General features: G+C 39.8%; 1 protein-coding gene and 1 long non-coding RNA gene across 6 annotated transcripts in view; one reads left to right on the top strand and one right to left on the bottom strand.

The window, feature by feature from the left end:
- The window catches only part of LOC124261753, a 32666-nt gene extending 10858 nt beyond the window's left edge, over window positions 1-21808 (top strand). The window contains exons 3-4 of the long non-coding RNA XR_006894409.1: window positions 10049-10052; window positions 21771-21808. This is a non-coding gene — a long non-coding RNA (uncharacterized LOC124261753). The remainder of the gene's footprint in view (window positions 1-10048; window positions 10053-21770) is intronic.
- LOC124261751 (glycine receptor subunit alpha-2-like) overlaps window positions 1-24814 on the bottom strand; it is a 51328-nt gene that overhangs the window by 10641 nt on the left and 15873 nt on the right. For 2 of the 5 annotated variants that reach the window (XR_006894408.1, XM_046696109.1), the window contains exons 2-7: window positions 10243-10349; window positions 9848-9918; window positions 8416-8483; window positions 5076-5302; window positions 1274-1356; window positions 112-243 (exon numbers count right to left, since the gene is read on the bottom strand). Coding sequence is in view for 4 of the 5 variants with exons in the window: in XM_046696109.1 (XP_046552065.1) it covers window positions 112-243; window positions 1274-1356; window positions 5076-5302; window positions 8416-8483; window positions 9848-9918; window positions 10243-10340 (679 nt within the window). In the remaining variant the exon portion in view is untranslated. Of the gene's footprint in view, window positions 1-111; window positions 244-1273; window positions 1357-5075; window positions 5303-8415; window positions 8484-9847; window positions 9919-10242; window positions 10350-13607; window positions 13685-16448; window positions 16470-19057; window positions 19080-24814 lie in introns of those variants that run through there. The other 3 variants (XM_046696112.1, XM_046696111.1, XM_046696110.1) reach the window with 3 other exon arrangements.

Below are 24814 nucleotides of genomic sequence, written 5' to 3'. Positions count from 1 at the left end.
ATCATGCCCAAATAAATAGTACAACTATACGGTTTTGGCACCTGTCAAATACAACAAAATTCGAATGAACGTTATCGAAATAGTCATTCACTATAAGAGTTGTGTACTTACTTTCATATACGTCCCGGCACTCCACTATCTCATACTTCTGGAAGTTGAACTGCGGTAGCTCCATGTTCGTGTTGGTTGTTATAGGGTTGAAGGGAGTCCAGGAGAACACCACGTTATCTGTTGTGTATGTGTCTGGAGCACAAGACGTACACTGTACGGTTCCTCTACAGGCTAGCTGTTCTCGAAACGTTCGTAGCCCTACGAACTTCTTAAGCCCATTCTTAACACATTGGCTACGATCAAATTTAAGAATTCTTAGGGCCACGAACGTTTCGAGAATAAGGGCCCAGGTGATCAATAATGGCAACCCGAACATGTTGTGAATAACTACATTGATAAGTAATGAAATAATATGTGTTCCATTATCTGTATTGTAGACCACATATCGGGTCTAAAAAATAGTATGGTGGGAAAAGTAATATATGAGTGAGACGTTCAGGATTGTAAACATTATCTTGAATATTTCGCTCATTTGAGATCTGGACAAGTGTCACTTACTCTCTGTGACATCAACATCGTTGTTGTAAACATGTCACAAAAACTTGGATTTACGACAATATTAATTTTATTTTAATATCCATTAAATGTGGAAATCACTACAGGAAAGAGGCGTGGATTGACCTTAACACAGACGCATGGCATTTGCCAGTATTGTTATGAGAGTGTTTCTTTGTAATTTGCATTATCATTGCTTAGGTGATAGTTATTATGGGTCACAATGTTTAAAGCTATCTCCCATATGTTCAATGGCAATAGTATTTTTAGCGGCACGCCTTTTAGATAGCACTTCAGAGTTGCCTTAACTACTGCCATTGTAAACAACCTTCAATCTGTATATCTGTTCTCACAGTGAATGTCAAGACTCTGATGAGTTAATATTTTATATATTGGTGACCCAATATTTTAGATTTGTGACTCAATTGCATTGTACTAGAGATCTGTATTGTCCTTCATTGTTTGTTACATATATTATTTAATATTTTAGACTTGTCTGTGTTCTATTTTGCTGGTTGAAAGGGGACTCTTAAACCTTTTTTAAACCTAAACGGCAATTTATCAACCATAGCAAAATATTAATGCTGTTTGGTTTTAACTCTGGAAATTGTTACGTCAATTTGATATAAAATAGACATGTTATCTGGGAAAGCCGATAGTCACTCACAACTTTGGATGATGATGGGACAACTCTGTGAGTCCATGGGGTAGCGGTCCAGGAACATGTGACAGCTCAGCGTCATGGACAGCCTAGAACACAGAAACATATAACATCAACAGAATATACACGAAGATATATCAGTTATCCTAATTAACTACAAACAATTCTAACTTGTTCTAAACTGAACACTAAGGCCGATGCTGCAGCAAAAGCAGCTCTCGAAAAGCCCCTATCTCCACTGCTAATCCCATACAGTAACTTCAAACCCACTATCAAAAGCTATACTCGGGACCTGATGCAAAAAAGGTGGGACACTCAAGTAGGAAGAAACAAACTCCATGAATTGAAGCCAACAATCGGTTATACCTACTTGGGTTGTCAGTCAAGACGCAATGAGGTAATTTTACGACGATGTCGTATTGGCAACAGTCGATTTACACATGACTATCTGCTGAAAACGGATGGGGATGGACCCCCCATGTGTGTCTCTTGCGATGAGGTGTTCACCGTCAAGCATATTCTGCTTGAATGCGTGGACTTATCGCCTGCAAGGGACTCACATTATGATGCAACAAACCTAAAAGATCTGTTCTCACGCGTGAGCGCCCATCTGATACTGAACTACCTGAGGGAAGTTGATCTGTATCATAAATTGTAACTGTGAAATGTAACAACCATAAATTGTAACTACGAAATGTAACAAACCGCCTGCCTTTAAATTTGATGCTATGACTTTTTCTGCTTTTGAATGACAATGTAATCAATAAACTTGTTCTAAACTGAACATATTTAATCAAATACGTGTGTGGATGATATTTTCCCTAAACATATCGTTAAAGCGAAAGGCTGCATAGACTGCACATGATCGCACGCCGATGGCCCTGTGATGGCCTCAAGGTCGACACTTGACCTATTTTTTCAGCTTTATGGCTACCTAATGACTTTTAAAAAAATATTTTGTGAGGTTTTTACTTCCCCGAATGTCGCACAGTCGAGAAATTAACTTCTATAAACCCATTATAGCGGTTCAAGTAGTACACATGTCCACGTGTTTCTTCGTAAATACGAGTAGTCTCCCTTGGATCAAGACACCTACAAATGTGCAGTGAAAATGTTTACTTTTTCTAGCAAGTCTATGCATTGTGTGATCGATGTTTCCTGTGGACAAATTTATATGTTTCCTGGTTACTTTGCTCGTGAGTTACACCAGCATCTCACAGCTGCTCGCCTTCCATCATCAAGCTTACACGTCGAGAAATATCCGGAAATAATTGTTCTAGGCTACCTAAATCACCTCTCACTCAATCAAACTGAGGCTTGTATCTGTGCATATAAAAATTCACAAGAATCTATCACGGTCGCCTCCAGGCAAACCGTGCCCCACATGTCAACTTACTGCATACAATGTAATCATCGGTTTGCAAGTGCACGTTGTTGATCTATATCAGATGTGGATAGCTGTGTATCCTGACAATGGACCATCCAACAGGGAGGTGCGTCCACCACGTTAATAGAAATTTGGTTCCATAATATTTGCTGATGCTCGCCGATACAATAGTCTAATGTTGCTTTTTCTGTCATTACCGATAATGTCTTCCCATTTTAATAAAGGATAAAGTTGACATCATTCAATGTTCTTTCTTTTATTACCCAGGAATCATATTCATTTTTGCGAGTTTGAAGTAAAATTGTTGTCGTAAGGGTCGACTAACGGGATCGGGTGGCCAGGCTCGCTGACTTTGTTGACACATGTCATCGGTTCCCAATTGCGTAGATCGATGCTCATGCTGTTGATCACTGGATTGTCTGGTCCTGACTCGATTATTTACAGACAGCTGCCATATTGCTGGAATATTGCTAAGTGATTAACCCGTAACAAAATATCGTCACAACAATCATAGGTATATTTATTGGATTCTTCATTAATAAAGGCGAGAGACGTTTTATAGATGTCGGGATGTGGTGTCAGTGTCATTAAACTTAGAATACAAGAACTAATTCATTTATCTTGATCCTGCCTGTGACGGGGGTTGTTGTACAGAGAGGTCAGCCAGTAGCGACCAGTCCAGTATGAACGTAAATTAACAAAACCATCCTACCTCTCTCTCACTTAGCCCCTCTCTCTCTCTCCTCTGAAAACCGTTCCTACGCCCCCGAGTATGGACATGGTCAAACTAGAATACCAGTTCACTAAAGGTAGAACTCAAGATACTTCAATTTACACAGCAGCATCACAAGCTATATTGATCATTGAAGCGCCCTGTCATCTCATATGAATCCTCCAGGATACACGGGGAAGACTATACACCATTCATAGGGCCAGGCTGACAGTCTATTGGAAGCGGGGCTGTTCATACTATACTAGGTCAGTGTGGCAATAACTAATTACATATTTACAGATAACATCATACACTACCAACTACTTTGTCTATATTTGCACTAACAATGTAGAACAGATTTCGGAGGCTATTTTCCAATCCATAGATTGATAAAACACTGACAGACAAAACACCTGATGTCAGCTTAGAAAAGTTCCTTTGAATTCATTACTGTCATACCCTTCATTATAGCAGGTCATGTTCAAGTTGTCAGAGATACTAGTGATTTTGGGATCTAAATTGATGCAATACGTCTCAAAGAGTTACTTCCCTTGGGCTGACACAATCACTTTGATTTTGACGCCGTCCCCGTTGTTTTAGTAATTGTGATTATCTCGTAGCCATCCATGTATAACTCGTTATGGGGAAAATGTTTCATTTTTTAAATGTACTGTCATCAATGTTTATAGAGTAGAATTGTAACTCGAAAGCAGGTTTTTGCTCAATGGTTGTGTGAGAACGAATAGTGTATAAAATGTTGTTTGTATTAAGTGATCCACTCGTGACAATTTTAGGTTGTACTGTTATTTTATTTGTCACTCCCCGTAAGCAGCTATCTCCCTTGCTCACTGCCATTCTACAGTTTCCGTGAACCGTAATTATTCACTCCAACTCCATTGTTTTGATTTGTTCAAACTTGTGAGTTTCAAAACCGCATGTTAGCGGGAGCACTTAGATTAGCCTCGAGTGTGATAATGTTTGTAGAAAAGTATGCAATTCATCATTATTATGGCCACGATGTGTTTGCATGAAATTGTCAGTTTACTCATTGTATTGTAGTCGCATCCTACTAGGCAAGGAAGCCCCGTCCGGTTGTATTCGCCCTCATTGAACCACTGCAAGGTGGCGTCATACGCCGAGGGTCTCACCAAATCATTCTCGCTGTGGATTTTACTGTAGCATTGTAGTGACATGGCTGGATGGTTTCGTTTAACGCCGCAATCAACAATATTCCAGCTATTTGGCGGCGGTCTGTAAATAATTCAGCCAGGACCAGACAATGCAGGGATCAACAGCATGAACAACAACTTACAACCAAGTCAGCGAACCTGACCACTCGATCCCGTTAATCGCCTTTTACGACAAGCATGGGTTACTTGTATTGACATGGTGTGATGCAGGTCACGGCAGATGATGTTTTGTCCATAAAAGCGCTGAACCCATCTACTGAATTCAAGGTCGTCTGTTGAGCACTTATGCACACGTCTAAATAATGCACACGTTTAATTCCATATTGTTGACAAATTAAGTTCACTAACCTTGAGCGAGTCTATTGAAGTTATATAATCTTGAATGCTATAAATCAATACATTAAAAAACGACCCTTTCATCTTTTGCTAATTGAGAAAAGAGATGTGTGCCTCGTGCAACCCTGTGTCTTGCATCTTGGTGAATCAAGGCATCAGAGCTGGCACTACTACCAAGCTTACCTTAGACTGTAATTAACTGTGCCGTTCCTGTAAAGATGTATGAGTCTGTTGGGTACAGTAATATTGTGGAAAGCAGCCTTCTTTTCATTCTGGAAATATACATCAGGGACCCACACCTGATCTAACATCCGGGTATCCAGTTCGAGCCAATCAGATTTTGTATAGTTCATGAAAGCCAGCCGACTGTCGATCCATTTCTCACGGAGGTATATGTTGATTGAATAATCCTGGACATAGAACAAACGTTGAAATAAAAGTAAACAAACAGATATAGTAACACAAATGATAACTGCGTGTTGTAAGAATCAGGTCAGCTTCAGAGTGTTGTTTGTACTACTATCCATTATTATTAACGGTCCAAAAGCAACAAATATTTGCAATTCAGATATTGAAAACGTGTATTTAGATTTAATACGACTCGTACTCAATCAGAGGCTACATCACCACTGAACATCCAACTCCATACATCACCACTCAACATCCTATCACAAACATCACCAGTCATCATCCCACCACTAATATTCCCACTCAACATCCAACTCCATAAAACGCCACTCAGCATCCAACTCCATAAAACACCACTCAACATCCCATTACAAACATTCCCACTCAACATCCCACTACATAAAACGCCACTCAACATCCCACTACATAAAACGCCACTCAACATCCCATTACAAACATTCCCACTCAACATCCAACTCCATACTACCACATTCCCACTCAGCATCCAACTCCACTCAACATCCACTCACATAAACCACCACTCAACATCTAACACTACATAAAACACCACTCAACATCCCATTACAAACATTCCCACTCAGCATCCAACTCATAAACATTCCCACTCAACATCCCACTACATAAAACACCACTCAACATCCAACTCCATAAAACACCACTCAACATCCCATTACAAACATTCCCACTCAGCATCCAACTCCATAAAACACCACTCAACATCCAACTCCATAAAACACCACTCAACATCCCACTACAAACTCAACATTCCCACTCATCCCACATCCCACTCAATCGTACATAAAACACCACTCAACATCCCATTACAAACATTCCCACTCAGCATCCAACTCCATAAAACACCATTCAACATCCCACCACAAACATTCCCACTCAGCATCCAACTCCATATGGGCGGTGGGGTAACCTACTGGTTAAAGCATTGCTCGTCATAAAAGACCACTGGTTCGATTCACCCATTACAATGTGTGAAGCCCATTCCCCTGGCCGTGATATTGCTGGAATATTTCAAAAGCGGCGTACATTATCACTCAACATCCCACCACCACTGTGCATCTAACTCCATAAACATATACAGCACTCAGCATCCCATTAGTAACATTCCCACTCAGCATCCAGCTCCATAAACATCAGCATTCAGCATCATCACAACATCAGCATTCAGCATCCAGTCAATTACATCAGCACTCAGCATCAAGTCTCACATAAAATCGCCACTCAGCATCCATCAGCACTCAGCATAACATACATCACTCAGCATCCAGTCACTTACATCAGCACTCAGCATCCAGTCACATATATCAAATCAGCACTCAACATCCTCACACATACATCAGCACTCAGCATCCAGTCACATAAATCAGCACTCAGCATCCAGTCACATACATCAACACTCAGCATCCAGTCATTACATCAACATTCAGCATCCAGTCACATACATCAGCATAAAGCATCCAGTCACTTACATCAGCATAAAGCACCACTCAACATCCCATTACAAACATTCCCACATCAGCACTCCATCCAGTCACTTACATCAGCACTCAGCATCCAGTCACTCCCACCAGCACTCAGCATCCAGTCACATAAATCACCATTCAGCATCCAGTCACTTACATCAACACTCAGCATCCAGTCACATACATCAGCACTCAGCATCCAGTCACTAAAATCAGCACTCAGCATCCAGTCACTTAATCAGCACAGCATCCAGTCACTTACATCAGCACTAGCATCCAGTCACCACTCAACATCCAGCTCACATGAAACGCCACTCAACATCCCACTACATCAACACTCAGCATCCAGTCACTTCCATCACTACTCAGCATCCAGTCACTACATAAAACGCCACTCAACATCCAACTTCATAAAACCCCACTCACTTCATCAGCAACATCCATAAAACACCACTCAACATCCAGTTACAAACATTCCCACTCAGACATCTAACATCCATAAATCCAGCACGCTCAAGCATCCAGCATCCAGTCACTTACATCAGCACTCAGCATCCAGTCACTCCATATCAGCACTGGGGCATCCAGTCACTTAATCAGCATTCGCTTCCAGTCATGCCGAAGACCCAGCATCGATTCACCACATCAGGTACAGCATGTGTCAAGCCCATCAGCACTCAGCATCCAGTCACTGGCCGTCAGCATTCAGCTGGAATCACTTGCAAAGCGGCTCAGCATCCAGTCACTTACATCAGCAACTCCAGTATACAACCACTGTGCATCCCACCACCACCACATATAACAGCATTCAGCATCCAGTCACTTACATCAACACTCAGCATCCAGTCACTTACATCAGCACTCAGCATCCAGTCACTTACATCAGCACTCAGCATCCAGTCACTTACATCAGCATTCAGCATCCAGTCACTTACATCAGCACTCAGCATCCAGTCACTTACATCAGCACTCAGCATCCAGTCACTTACATCAGCATCAGCATCCAGTCTCAGCATCCAGTCACTTACATCAGCACTCAGCATCCAGTTACTTACATCAGCACTCAGCATCCAGTCACTTACATCAGCACTCAGCATCCAGTCACTTACATCAGCTCTCAGCATCCAGACACTTACATCAGCACTCAGCATCCAACTCCGTAATCACCACTCAGCATTACACACATAGAACAGCACAACCTTCTCCAGTTCTAAGGGTGACGTGTGGTCACTAACATGAAGATTTCAACCAAAAGGGTTGATACAAACCCATTCATTCCAACTAATGAATACTCCACTTTCATTTATTCCCATAGCTCCACTTGTTACGAGTTTCGCTGCATTAAAGAGCCACTAATTAACACTTTTTAAGAATTCCCGATAGAATAATTACTTGACTGACATATGAAGTCTGACTCCGGACAATTATCTATGTCGTACTGTGCCATATTCAATAATCGGTAATTGAAAAGCATTGCCTTGTCTGCTGAAAGACTGTTCGGAGTTTACGAAACTGAACAACCCGACAATATAAAGAATACCTACAGTCAGGTTTGGCACGAAACCTGAGAAAACGAGACAGATCGATTGTATAGTTTGAATGATTTATACGCTAACCATAGACCCTTCGTTGATGGAATCGAAGCTGAGTATGTGGATCTGGAGGGTAACATTCGTCGGCTGGTCTGAAATGCAAAACATTTAGTTAGCCTCATTGAAACGTAAGGCACTCGTGAGAGATTATGGCAATTAGTCTTGGAGAGCATTCTGGCATTAAAGTTACAATCCATGGCACAAAAAGTTATGAGGCAGTGTTATTCCTTGTGTAACAATGTTTAAGCTGTTATGCATCGGACCTGTGCATTCCTTAAGGGACATCGATGTGCTATATTTAGACTGGTGCTAGATTTAGACACAGGCCTGGAATGTACCACAAGGAGCTTATTCCAGAATAATCTTTCTTATTGAATTTTGCAGCGTCGTTTTCTTTTAGCCTTTAAGGGGAGCTACCTATTGCCTCTCATCTTACATGACATCCTATGTTACAAGACGACACTGGGTGTGATGATCATTAAGCCCTGGCGCTTAGAGGTAAATATCACCATCAGTGTCAGTCTTTATTGTCATAATCACTGCTCTTGTATTGGATTGTCTGTGACTTGTGCTGCCTCTCCATTTTGTACTGAGATAGTAATACCTTTGTATTGAATTGTCAATACAATTGATAATTAGATCACATAACTTTGTTGGTTTCACACCTAGTTCTTTTACGGAATGGTTCCCGGTTCCCGGTTTAGTTACAGCTTGGGACTCAACCCGTAACAAGAGGCAGTCAACTTCAGCGCACGACAATGAAAACTACTTCACATCGAATGTAACATTAAATTTATGACATTTCCAAGATCATTTCAACCTGTTTCTGAAAGTTCAATGTATTCGTGGCTTCAAATTTAGTTTTATACTTTCCTTATGACCAATAATAACCCTCAGGCACTGAGGCTTTTATATCTATTCATGAAAATTAGAATGCTATATGATCCGATATCAGCTTTATGGGTGGAATCCTGAGATCAAATTATGAATGTTCTGGCTTGGAGTAAACCGCCCACTTCCCCGTGCAGGGATATGTGGAATATTAAACGTAAACGTTCACTTCTTTGAGTAGCATTTAGAAGCTGGCGTTTTGAACAACGAGGAATGTTCTATGGATAAACAACTTCTATATTATTAATATATGCGACTTGCTGGATAACGGTGTTAGTAGCTACACCCAGACGTTGCTCATATCAATATAAAGAAATTGTATATTCATAGAACTCTCCTCGTTGTAGTAAACGTCCAGTTTGCCTCTACAGAGTTTTCAACCAAAAGGTTACTCTGTCTACTAGTCTTTTCGGTACTTCTGTGCCTCACCTTCATGAGTGAGTTAAAATTTACGTCACATCGGCAATATTTCAGCAATGTCGTGACTGTCTCACATTAAGTGTGATGGTGTTAATGTTATGGCTAAATAATTGTTTCCCTAATTGATAGTGTTTATCATATTAACCTCTTTCGTAATCAGGAGGAATTCTGGGATCATGTGATGAATTCTTCAATATCTGGTCAAGCAGTTCACGTCTACAACGAAGAAGTACATACAAGTCAATGAAGGTCACATTTCAAAGTTTGTCGATGAAAGTAAAACTATCTGTAACGTAAAATGCAGTAGTACAATAAATCGTTGTTTACTGTTGAGGTATTCCTTAAGGTAAGTCCCATGTATGAGCTAATACATGTACATAAACTGTTGATAATGACAACCACCCTACATTGTCAGGTATTTCAAACCAAACAGTATTTCCCAATTTAAATTGTTTTATGCTAGAGCGAACTTCGCATTAAACAGAATAAGTAACGTCGAGTATTTGAGCCCGACGGTTTAACTGACGGAAGTCAACTCGCCTGCTCAGACCATTGTGGATCTGCGATGTTGCTTGAGGCAAGTGTAGAATTGTCAGAAGAGTTGGGAAGATCGCCAGCAATGCCCGATACAGCATCATCCGACCGCCCTGTAAGGAAATAGGAAATGAGATATGAGATGAGATGAGATGAGAATAGGTGAGATTACTTTGAAGTTATTTCACATATGTGTCACATATGTGGTTTTAGAGCTATAAACGTCCATCACGACAGCAAAGCCCACAAGTATGACGCTGACACATCTGCAAATACAATTCTGGAATCGATGCATAGGTTGAAATTAATGCGCACTGGAAGGTGTATATGAGATTCAAACCAACGTCATACATTTGTGCCATGCCCAAGGGACGGAACTATATACATACATGTTGGCGTCTCAGAAGCATGGGCCACCTCTTCCTATTTATTATGAGTGTGTATCTGTGAGAAATTGAATTTTACGTCTGTAGCAGTTTGTACTGTTGATGTTACTCAGGTGAGACAATAGTTGAGATAATAATTATGTAATTCTGAAAGAAATGATATCAATGTTATACGTCTATTGTTTCATCATTTCTTAGTAAGACGTTCTTCTTACATACCGACTGGGGATAGAATAATGGTTTTACATAGTGTGACATGTAATGACTCGAACCCATGTTTTTGCATGGCACGCAAACAATTTAATCCCAAGTCTACATAACAGTCCTGAAGTATTACATATCCAAAACGAAAGGTTTAAATGAATAACAACATTATCTCTTGCCATATATCCTGGAGACACACACAGAGAAGGTAAATGTAAAACATATTCTGATGGACTGAAAGTCACCAACATAAAATAACACTATAAGGACAGTTCACTCATAGACCAATGCTTGTGGAGTGTGGGCGTGGCAGTTGGGGCGTCAGCAGCCAGAGACCAGCGGCTACCCATCTATAACTGACGTAAACACACAGTGGGAAATGTCTAAATGATGGCCTGTAATCTGTCAGACACGCCACTTGTTAGACAGTTCCAGTAACGTTTGTTTGATGACTAATCCAATGAATGGTGCCCACGATTTAAATGAATATTGTTTTCACCCGTTTGTCAGGATACAGTCAGGGAAGATCACCACAAAATGCTACTCATATGTTAAATGTCAGCACCAATGATGCAATGATGATATCGGCACACACGCAGGTCATTAATACCACCTTATTGAGTGCAGCAGCGGCAATAAGGACGACGTTATCGTCTTTTCCCCTCGCTTGTAGTTCCCTCAGTCTTGCCAGTTTGGTTGTCTGACAGATGAAGTACAACTGAATAATGCTGATGGCTGAAGGGGTAATTTACAAGCAGGCGTAAAAGACCCCGACACGACATCAAGATGGACCTTCCCAATCGAGTTCATTCTTCACACGTTACATTCTATTAGGAGCCCCTTATTCATTTCTCACGTGTCTGAGGCGGCAAACGTAGACTACAGAGTGCACGTCGTCCTTAGTGATTGATCAGTTCCATCATGTGGCAGAGTGGTGTTAAGGGATCACATGGTCACTATGTACAACGTGTTCCATGTCGCACTCAACCACGCTTCACTGCTTCAGTCAAGTTAGTCACACATTCAATCATATACACGCGTAGGGGCAGAACCGTTAAGTTTGTTATTGTATTTCTTTGGCAAAACGAACGTGGCCGTAGTCCATGACCTCCTCCAGAAAGCTGGTATGCCAACTGACATTATGAGGTTTCATAGTTGAGTGCGTTGATGCATCAAGTATTCTTCATGCACTTGGAATGATCAGTTTCACTGAAGGACACTACGTATAACGTGCATGTACGTTATCATTCACCTGTAGGAAAGCAATACTTAATTTGTCTTGTTTAGTGACCAATATCCAGATGTACCCTGCATACAGTGGAAGAATATATGACATGCATATATTTCTTAAATACCACTGAAATAATTTGAAAGTTGAGTTTACGAACAGTGCATTTCCTTCCAAACTGTGTACGCTGGCAATCCGTATGGCTTGAAGCAAAGAAGCAAAGCAAACAATTTAAATGTGGTGAAGTAACTATTCATGTGAACAGATACATGAAATTTAATCATATAATAATAATTTCGTTTTCTGTAGATAATATGAGTGTGTCACTTTCAAACATGTTAGAAAATTCTACTTCATATGGAAATTCAATACTATTAATTTAAGAATCATGCAGGTGCATTGCCCATCGTTTGGAAATTGTAAATTAATCTCAATATTTGACAATCATAATCGACCTAATGATACATTACACTTTGTTATATGGTTCACAAAGTTGCAGTTATGTGAACAAATGTGTTTATGCGATATTGACCCATTGTCACAAAAAACATTGAATGACAAATTGCCGCAAGCGTGTACAGTAGTGATGGTAATTAGATCGCTAACATGTATACACGGACTGTTGGATGTTCGTCACGAATCAACAGGCGTATATGAAGCAAGACGGTTCTGCCGAGTGGAGAATAACCAAGTGAGGCATGTACGGTGTATTTCTGGCTTTTGTCATTACACGTGAAAACTGGGATCATAGATCCGACAGTTACCAACGTCTAACTACATTATTATAGCACCCAGAAGCATCCACGGTGCTATCGGTGTTAAGCTGCCGACACGACTACACTTATATTACATGCTTATGCTTATAATGTCCTCGGAACATCGTCAGGGACCACTGATTGCATTTAATGGGATTACTTTATCGGCCATTACTCCCCGAAACTATCGACAACATCGACAAGTAATACGGTTACCTGCTCATATCAAGCAATAAATATACATTTTATCCTAATGATATCAAGGAATACTGTTTTATCGAAGCTCCCCAGAAGATACAGCGATCGATCCCTTAATCTGAAACACGGTCGTTGTTATGTCCGGAAGAATGAAATTAATTTCGTTCTTGAAAGGAAACAACGGCGGATGTCCCAGATCCATCGTTTAACGGCCATTGCACTTAGCCATTGCCCTTTGTGTAAGCGGTAGCTATAGTTAGACATCTTGTAGGGATACTCTGTAGAGGGATCACATGGGCAATTACATGATGACATGATGACATGAATACAAGATGACGACGTCGTTCAGTTGACTGGCTTTCTTTACTTGTAATTATATCCATATGCAGTGTAGTGATAATTACACTGAGTGAGTATGAATTTACGCCGCTTTTAGTAATATTCCAGAAATATCAAGGCAGGGGACACCAGAAATGGGCTTCACGCATTGTACCAATGTTGGGAATCGAACCCGGGCCATCGGCTTGAAGAGCGAACGCTTTAACCACTATGCTACCCAACCGCCCTGATAATTACAGACACAACTGTATATTGACTAACCAGGGAGTCTGTAATTAGGCCATTTGTATTTGGGTTTATCTCCAAACACAACCAGCAAGAGAGCGGGGGCGGGAAAACAGTATATAGAATGTACACAGGCGTAGAAAAAATGACTAAGGGTGAGTTAATAATGTATGGCTTGGGGGGTGATGATGAATTTTATGGAGAAGCGTGTGCAATGTGAATGAACCCTTGAAGATTAATGTACAAAGTAACTAATTTTCACGTACAAAATCAATGAACCCTCCCCACACACAACACAAACACACACACTTTCCATAATTTCTAAGCATTCCTTTTAACACTTTCACACACAAAATTGCTGACGCCCCTAGTACATGTGTACAAAATGGGTGAATCCCCACCCCACCCCACCCCCATTCCCCTGAAAATCACATCACCCCACTAGCCATAAATTACGAACTGTCCCTAATTGTGAAAGTTATTTTAAAAAATTCTAAAATTCTAGATACCATGATAACTGTCTTTAAATTCACTTATGACTATGATCCGACACACTCTTAATTATATTCGGATTACGAATGATCTGACCTGATTTGAGGCATGTTCAAGGTATAAATATTTTCTATCACGGTATGATCAGGGTATTAATTCTCCAAATCTTCCGGTTGCAAAGGATGGATGAAGCAAACGGTAGTACTGCTAGCTCCAAGTGCACTCACCTTATGTGCAGGTTGTATGCGGGACCGATTGCGCAGGTAATTAATAAACGTGAGTTTAACCTTTAGAATAGGTACTCTAACACCTAAGTTTCCAAAGCGGCGGAGAAATTGAGATAAAAAAACTCGTATATTATTTCACTTCGGAAATATAATTAGGGGCGGAAGTGAGATGAACAATATACGGACAACCTCAGAACCAGCGTGGACCATGCAGCAATGCTGATCAAATAATTGGTTTCTGTAACTGGTAGAGAGTGTGAAGACGTATGCAGTAGGTGTTGTTTGTTGGTCTTGATATCAACCACTTGTTTATCTAGGTGCGTTATTACCAGTGGTTGTGCCGAGGAAATAGTTGGAAATCTTCTAGTTATTTAACTGATAATGTTTTGCTAGTATATGTCTCGTGAATGTTACGAAACTGTGTTTTTCCAAAACCATTTGATAAGTACTTTTAATTGTCTTAAAGGACGCGTGTGCACATTGGCTGTAACTCCATCACTTGTTTTATATTAGGAAAGTGTACAGTACTTCGTATTGATGTTAAATGAAGAAAGACGTTAGAATGAAATGAATTATTTCCCTGACAACAGACATGTTTAAGATATTAGGACACATCACGAAAGCAAAACAAGCAGATGTCGTCTACTACCGCCTCCCGTATTTTCAAAACAACTTTATGGGCAAGAAGATTACTGCTATTGCATGTTTACCTCTTCAGCTACATCAACGACTCAGCCAGCAAGCTGGTATCAATGATAAAATAGTAGAGTCGTTCCGAGAGGATCCATTACACAAACTCCATCCAGAATGAAAGAGATCCACATCAGTTTATTTCTGACTGTTTAACAAAAATCGCATTAACAGCAGTTTCTCTGAGCGAGCATCAATGACTAGTAATGGAATATAAAACTAATCTTTCTTGCTCAAATAGGATTCCACGTTCCACTAAGATCCCATGAATTTGTATTGTCATCCATATTATTATCCATCAAAATGAGATCGAAACAAATGTGCATTCTTAGTAAATCACACATTTTCGACAAGTCATATAGAATTCCAATTTCAAATGCTTGTGACATTGAAAATCCTTTCAAGTCCAGTCTCTGGGACTTAATACGTTGTGTCCTTCCACGGTGGGGTAGCCTAGTGGTTAAAGCGTTCGCTCGTCACGGCGAAAACCCGGGTCGATTCCCCACATGGGTATAATGTGTGAAACCCATTTCTGGTGTGCCCCGCCGTGATGTTGCTGGAATATTGCTAAAAGCCTACTCACTCACTCACTCCACTATGTGTATCAGGGTATGCACAGACACAAACAAAGGTGTGTTATTGGTGAATATATCAAGATCAGCACTGCCAATCTCAAGACAAGTAACATGTACAAAATGGATGCATATACATTTCATAAAAGAAGAATTTTTCCAATTGAGATGACAATACATATATGTAAATCAAATACAAATCAAGAAAATATCATATACCACAATATATATATATATATATATATACATAGGTACAATATGAATATCTAACATATAAATCAGTATGTAATCTATACAAAATATGTATGTATGAATCTGGCGAAACACCACATATGCCACTATCATACTCCATCATATCCCGTATGTATGTATGTATGTATGTTCATATTCTATGTATGAAAACAAAGTTCCAAGGATGTATGTATGTATGTCATGTCTTTGATGAGTTACATGTAGGTTGATCATCTTTCTTCGTTCTGCAGGGTTCAGATTCATCAGTCATGTATTGTCCACTGTCACTTCAAATTTCAACCTTTCGCATGTATGTATGTGGCCAGGGGGTACAGTTTCACGGCACACAAAACAATAGTATGTGGAGTTGTGAAAAAACAACAAGATGTATGTATGTAATAAACAGTAGTATGTATGTATGTTGTAATGTATGTATGTATGTATGATGGCGATGTATGAATGTATGTATGTATGTATGTTGAAATGTATGTATGTATGTATGTATGAATGAATGTATGTATGTATGTATGTATGTATGTATGTATGTATGTATGTATGTATGTATGTATGTATGTATGTATGTATGTATGTATGTATGTATGTATGTATGTATATATGTTGATATATATATATTGATAGTATGTATTTGAATATGAAAGCCTAACAATAGGTATCTTTGTGTTTCAAATTCCCATGCACCGATTCCATTCATTTCTTCATATATCCTGCTGCATGGGCGAAATCCAGCCTTGGTTTCTACAATGATTACAAACCGTCATTTAGTCTCGGGACCTAAATCTTTGTTTTTGACACATTCGCCTACATCAGTATGTTTACCAGTACACCCTGGATCTACAAATTGGCATATTAACGCGTATTTTCCTTTTATAAATTTAATTTAACTATTTCATGTTTCAGGTCAGTTATTTTATTAATAACTCAGACAAATGTGTCATACTTATCCTCTACTCAGCGTTTAGTAACTGAATATGTTAGCCTCTGTCAGATAGCATATCACAGTAAACACCACGACTTGTACATCTGACTGGTGTTCGGTCTAATCTGGTATCAACAAGGGGATGGAACTATGTAGGTGAACGTGGAGAAGTGACTGTAGGGGAAATGCATTAAACACGAAACTAGATCTATCCAGCAAGAACTGTCATTACTGATCGCCTTGAAACACTCAGGAAAATCTCCCAGTGTGTTTCAAGAGTGTATGTGATAACATATAGTATAAGGTGGTATTGATTCTCTGGAAGTAAGCTGAGACTCTATGATAAATGCTATCATTATCTACAGTTCAGTAAAACTACGTCTTTTTCGTTATTTGTCATATCTAGTTATGTCGTGAAATACAAAGGTTAGCAATTTGTTCTTTTTATTTGATGGACTATCAACGGGGACCGTTTCAGCATCCATGTGTGACCTTGGGAGAGCGTGTTGGTATGTCAGTCACAGATAGCCACAAGACAAATCAATATATAGATTCTTCATTTTTCAATATATGAATTTTAAAACGTGATGTTGATCAACATGATAGCAGCCAATCATACAGCTCATATCCCCTTCTGTATGATACTAGTTAGACTAATGTTTAGTCTCTGAATATATATAAGGTTGATAGTAACAAACAAGCCCATTTAAATTGACAAAGGGAGACCAGAGACTCAGAACCTGAGGAAATCTAGACTTGCTTTGTTTAGGGCTTCAGCACTGCAGAGAGGGCTAGGCAGTAGGGAAAATAATGTGGTTAAGGGATTGTGAGACAGACTACATACTTGTCTTTTTCTATGGAAATACAATAACCGTATCACCATAATAATCATTCTAATTTGAGAAACGGGATGTTGAGTATGCTGTGGTTTTAAATGTTATGGCGCCCTGTACATTGCTGCATGAGACACACTTTATCAGAGGCAGGTGCAGCCTTGCAGCAATACGATTCCCAATTCGGTTCGACTCAAATGGCAAGCATAGGTACTGGTGACCAGGGGCTCACGTTACAAAGCAAGCTTAATGCCGCAACAGTTGTAAGTCTATGTCAAGCACACGCGTTACGATCCTCTTTACACTAAGTCCGGCCCAGTTATGCCTCGGTATGTCTATAGTACCTTAACACTTCATCTTAAATGTTTATAATTGCATGTCACCATTTATTTCAGTCCGTATAATGTCTTCCGTTAATTTTGATGCAATATAATTACACATAATAAGAAATAGTCAATATGGAATATACAAATGTAATCTTCTATGAAATGTCTGACAGTAAAAAGAGATATCGATATCAGTTATAGGTACAAATGGACGGGCGAGCGGACAAGCTGAAAGGACAAGAGGGTATATATACAATGCGGAGCTTACTTAAAAGGGAACATTATGCGATTTATGAGCGACTGAGGAGGTATGTTTCAGACCGATGTCAGACATATCGCAGTGAGTCAGCTTCTCGTAAAGCATATAAAATGCAGATGGCCTATAAATATCACCTTTCCTAAATCGAGGAGCAAAAAGAACGCAAGCACCATTTTTTTCGGGCAAAACCTGGAGGCGACTTTCAGCACCATAGGTTGCGGTGACAACCTGTTGGCGGCATCTGCACGGAATTCCCCAGAGATTTCTTACGATTGTGGAGATGTTCTTTTTTGCTCATATATTCTAAAAGGTCTATCGTGTGCTTGCAAAAACAGTAGGATTTTGGCCTTGAAACTGGCAACACCTGGAACGAAAACCTACTCACATGTGTGGCGATAATAATGTGTGTTTTGTAGTTAAATCTTAGACATAAATCGTCTTGCATAGGATAGTTCTTTGTATGCTTTTTACTCACGTCTGTTCTGAAGAACTTAATTGAAACGGATGTAGAATGCCCTATACTATTGAAATATACATGTAGTTTAAATTCATAATTGTTAAATATTTATAGAATAATCATGAAAATGGTTGCTATGATTTTACAAGAACACATGGCTAAGTGTAAAACTGTTTGGATCAGTGCATTTTCCCTGTGGTCCTGCCATGACACACATTCCCTAGGGAAGTTTTTTTGGAGACAAAACATATATTTCAATCATAGCGTTTAGTACATACAACATCTTTATCTAAATATGTGAACCAAAGTCTGTTTGAAAGAGCATTCTGTGAAAATATATTTTAGATCATTGCAACCCTCACATCCACCTCAAAACATCCAGTGGCCAGTCCCAAATGAGAGACAGGTAATAGCTGTGAAACAGTTTGACGCAAGTAAATTTCATCGACAATAGTCAGTTACCTTCAGCTCCGAGGTCTTCAGTCCGACTAAGTGAGAAGTGTGAATCGTTTAGTAGACGGGAGCCATCAATGTGCATAGTGTCCGTATAGTACACAGTACTCTTCCACATTATGAAGCATGGCTGATTCAAGTGAAGTCTGCTTCCAAATGTGCGCAAATAGAATCACTAAAGGCAAATTGCCATACATGGAACTCTGAGAATCTCCTGGGACTAGTCATACACATTATTGTGAACTCTGACATACACGAGGCAAACTAGACACACAAAGGTAGCATTTTCGCTGTTGTGGCATTTAAAGGCACCATTGTATATGAAATCAATTAGTGAATGAAGAATCGATGTACAGGAATAGCCTGACATTGTCTTGTATGATACCATTGTTTAATAAATACTATATTCACAAAATCGACTGATTTGTTTCAATTTTCAACAGTGAATTAGAACTTTTCGAACTCATTTTTACGCCTATAGAACATGGGTTTGATGTCCTTTGATACAACGGGATTTGGAAAGGATGATAAGGAGATTTTGAATGCATTTCATAAAAGAGCCCCTGTTGTTCATATTCTTCTGAAGTGTACCTCAGTGAATATTTGCAAACTGACAGATATTTTCTAAACAACTGTTATACTGTATCAGTCCTCTTTATGGTCCATTGTCAACGCGCCAGTCAGTACGAAATGCACCAGGTTCTGATGGGAGCGTTCTGCACGTATGGTATTTGGCGTGACTTTATGATCAATTTGGCAGACAGGTTTTTAACTGTATTGTCTCGTTTTTGTCGTGCATAATATACTAGGCATATGCCAAACTGGTATTTCAAAACAAAACCAAAAAAGACAAAAAATCCATTGTAACATTGCAGTTCTTTTAGTGAGAATGTTTTAAGCAATGTGCATAAGTCGGATCTTAACTTAATTAGTACTCTCGCGAACTTGGTTTGCTATTTCAAATCTTTGTCTTGAAGAATTCAGTCATACCTCCCACGTTGCATAAAAGACGAAAGTAACATAGCCACTAGCAGTCGTTACGTGTTTTTACCGAAGATGGAATTACATCAACAAACTATTTGCATGTTCAGAAGTTCCCTTCAGGTATCACAATGTTTTCCCGTCAATCCTTAGCTGAGATTAATAGAACGCCATCGGGCATATAAAAGCTCGACACGCAAATAAAAGCTCGACACCTATATCATGTCAGGCATACTTCCTATTAAACAGGAGAGGTGTCGTTTGTTTGTTGTATAACCAAACAATACTCATGATGAGCAATGTTCCAGCTGTATGAAGGTGGTCTGTAAATAATCGAGTCTGTACCAGTGACTGACATCATGAACATCAATCCAGGCAACTGGGACACGATGACATACATCAACCCAGTCAGACAACCTGACCACCCCATCACTTCAGTCCCCTCGTACAAGAATGAGTCGCTGAAGACCACCGCTAAGTCAGAGATCAACACCGGTCAACAACGGACGTGAAAAGGCTGAATTTAATTAGAACGGCATTCTTCTGTTGTCTAAAGTGTTCCATTAGCGTAAATGAAACAAGAAATACACATACATACGTACAATGGTCGTGTACGTACAGCTTCTCAGCACGCCCGAATCTATCACGTATCAAATGATCCATTTAAATAAAATGAACGTACACTGAGCAGCACACAATTATTCAAAACTGCACGCATCACAGGAGCCGCAGTTTGACGGTTATTCAATAATTGGTGATATTAATCTTGCCTGACATTGACTCTGATTTATCAATTTCTGCAGAGACATAAAAGCGTCTGCATGTCCTCTTAACTTCCAGTTTCTCCACGGTTACATATTTAATGACGTATGAAGGAAATAACGACTGACCTTGCGATGTTCCGGTGGTTCTTTCACTGATCAATAAGTCCTACTATGACCAGAACCGTTGGCCTACGTCTGTGCTTTACTTTCCCCAAAATTAGATATAAATTGCTTTGATTTGTAAGATTTCTTACAAGGCGGAAAATGTAATCAATATCGAGTTGTGGAATATCCCAGATACAAATTGCAAGGACATTCATGTATTTCCAGTCAGGATGTTAAAAAATCTACATTAGCTCCTCGGAGCTAATATTCAGAAGAATATGCTTTTCACAATCAAAATGCACATTTCACTTTCTGATTCACAAATGTGTGTGCTTTAAATTATCAACGTATCCAACGTAAGAAAACCGTAGACGTTCTACCAATTAGGGCTATATGTACATGATGTTTCGTGAATAGACGAAAGACAGTACAATACCCACATCTGGTCAAGTTGAACGTGATAAATCATACCGGGAGTCAAGTTCAGTAAAGAATCAACCAACGGTGAAGCTGACATTTAATTATTTTTTGTCCTAGTCCGTTATGATTATTTTATTTCATGTATTCTGTTGAGATTGCGTGAGGCTTAACATTATGAGGAGAGATATTGCTTCATGAGTGAAACTGACTTAGATGCAAGCTTCAAATTGGATGTTATTAGGCTTCGTCATGAATAATCGTTTTTATATTCAATACTGGATGCGTAATTAATTCAGATGAGCACAGACAGAATGCAGGTATTAATAACGGTAATTTCAGCATACCAGACAGTGTTAAATGTATATAAAATGATTGAATAACGTTCCTGGACCATGGAACAGGATATTGAATATTTAAATACACAATGACATTTAGATAGTGCTCAAATACAGCATATGTTACAGTTGGGATTACATTTGCCCAGTGAGGTACATATTCTGGTACTTTTATGTGTAGAGTGCCATATGGTATTCGAACCCATACTCTCAGTGTGATGGACCTAATCCCCAGCACGCAAAGTCAGCGACGGCTGGATGGGTTAAATCGCTGTCTTTATATTTAAACGAACATGTTATCGAGTACCCAAGGACCTTGGCGACTTTGGGTTTAGGGAACATAAACAAACATCGAGGGTACATCAACCCATGCCCCCCTCGTGACCAGTGAACAACTTTAAATGAACGTCACATATACTGACCGGTGTTGAGTGACCCGTCTCAGGTTGAAACAATGAGCATCTGCCAACCAGGGACAGAAACATGTGAAACCAACAAGCCATGAACAAGAAAATATATCAAGAACGGTAATGAAAGCAAGTAAGTTTACGAGAAACTACGAAGCCATTACAATGACGGTACAAAATACAGTGGCATTACAAATCAATGGCCATATGAGATATTATTTTATCATTATACAAACAGCGACATTTGTCATGAAGACAGTGATGGTAATTGACCTCACTGACTCAGTGATTAAGCTTCCAACATAGGCGAAGATATGTATGTAGGGTGACAATTGATCTTCACACTTGGTGTAGTGCTGGTCTAATTACAACTTGCAGCAAGACAGGCGTTCCTATGTGAAGAACAAACAACACAGCTTCCAGACCTCGCTGGGTCAGACTACTCTGGGATATTCCGAAATAGCCCCGAAAAACCCCAGAGCAGTCATTCTCCCAATCTAATTATAGTAACCAGCAGACTACCGCCCTCGACTGAATCTTGGGAGACAATGTAATACAAATGCAACACTGTCTAACTGTGAATGACACTGTCACGTTACAACAGCAAAGGTAAAGGGAGTTACAAAATGATAGTTTGGATCTGGCTTATATTGTAGTGTATACAGAAAGGTCATAATGCAGCTGTCGTCTCTGTAGCAGTTCGCAACCACTCTGTAAATGTTGCCGATGAATGTGTCGGTCCTGGTAAAGGATAATAAATCATCATCTGAGCTGCCGATCACCAGGTGTGTCAGTCGTGTTGAAACTATGCAGTCTGTAGATTATGGACGACTTGGCACAGGTTGACAACGGCCGACAACGTCCGGTAAACGTCAGATGGATTCACTTTTGGGGAGTATTTGTATCTCACAGAAACAATTTGCAGTTCAACATACACATGTCAAGCAATATACACTAATACGGATGTAGGCTGAGCACAACATAAACATTATAGCGATTCCAAAAGTGGAAGTAACTGCAAATAACTGCAGTGCTAATCAAAATGACCAGCACGACATCCTGTTTGTATGAGACCACTCCTCCTCAATGTCTCTTCAGTCTGATTTGTTCTCATTTATGTTTGATGTTGCCAACGCGCAGATATAGGCATTGTCTCGGAGCAGTAAAAGTTTATGGACAACAACTTCTTATTTAAAAAAAGAAAATCACTCTACCGCTTTCATCCACTTGTGGAGAGTAACAATATTCAATATTTCAATTTTCCCCAAGAGATAGATGCTGACATCCAGCAGTCCCCACTGTGTACACCTCTGTGCAAATGCAAGTCAAAGACGTGATACGATCTCAAAGGTCTGGCCAGTAAGTGTTACAGGGACACTGTCCAACAGTCAACAAGAAAAGACAAATACCACAAAACGATCGTTTTCCTCGCCTGAAATGGTCCACAGCTGAGGCGTTCAGCTATGGTAGCGTGTGCATTACCACATTGCCATTCACCAATCTCTGGGTTCCGACGGTCTTTACACAAGGCGTTTTATCGTTTAGGACTCCTCTCATGTCATGTCTAGTTAGTATTCATTGTCGTAAACGTCAATTTAGTTTGGACCAGGGTCACTATGGAACGTGCTGTTCTGAGGAGAGAAACGTTTAAAGACACAGAGAGACCTTGAACGTCAGATGTAGAGGATGAACTCGGTTACTGGTGCCTGGCTATAAATGAAGCTAAACATAGCGTCCATAGTGGCCGTGTCTGGGGTGAAAGAGATCAGAATGTAGCAGATATATGGCATTTGTCTTTGGTTCTCCAATCTCAATCACCCACAGTACCCACATTGTACTGTCACCGGTAATTACCTTTATTGAACATGGCGAATCGTCGAAAGGCGGCTTTCGTGAAATCGGACTTCGTAACAAACTGTCACCAATGATTTCATCACTGCGGACGTTTATCTCGCCACATACATATACGCTATTGGTAGTCATAAATCGTAGGTCATTTACATTCCAACGCATTCTGTTTAATGCAAAACAGTGGAATTTGCAATATGTGTATTTCATAAATATGTACAAGAGGACATGTTGTATTTAAGACCCATGAAGATCCGGGTTAAAATTGATCTTCAGCAACCCATGCTTGTCGTAAGAGGCGACTTACGGGATCGGGTGGTCAGGCCCGCTGACTTGGTTGACACATGTCATCGCATGCCAATGCGTAGAACGATGTTCATGACGTTGATCACTGGATTGTCTGATCCAGACTCGATTATTTACAGACCGCCGTCTTATAGCTGGAATACTGCTGAGTGCGGCGTAAAACTAAACTCACTCACTGTTATTGTTAATGTCGTATGTTGTACTGTAGAGTCACGATGACACTACCAGCACTACTTCCAGGTGTCATATTGGCCGCCACTACAACACAGATTACGTACAAGACAAGGTCACAAAATCAATTACTTCCATTTATTCTTGATAGCCAAGGTGCCACATTCATCATCATACTGCGCTATAGTTCAAACACAAAGCATGAAACACCATTGTAAGGCACATCGATATTATAATATGAGTAATCGATAATATTGCTTTATTCCGCAGAAGAAACTACATGTTCAATGCCCAAGGGAAATCAGCCGTTACATTATCGTCAAGGATCATAAGGAACGGTACATCAATGCAGCTAAAGCTGGGGTATTTTTGTAGATCAGCCATTACATATTAATCTGTTATCCCTAAGGATAGACACGGAAACATAAT

This window comes from Haliotis rubra, unplaced genomic scaffold, assembly GCF_003918875.1.
Source record: "Haliotis rubra isolate DU_JTF1 unplaced genomic scaffold, ASM391887v1 Scf808, whole genome shotgun sequence".
NCBI classification, from domain to species: domain Eukaryota; kingdom Metazoa; phylum Mollusca; class Gastropoda; order Lepetellida; family Haliotidae; genus Haliotis; species Haliotis rubra.
The sequence above is the reverse complement of the archived record's forward strand: the minus strand, read 5'-3'. Positions and strand labels throughout refer to the sequence as shown.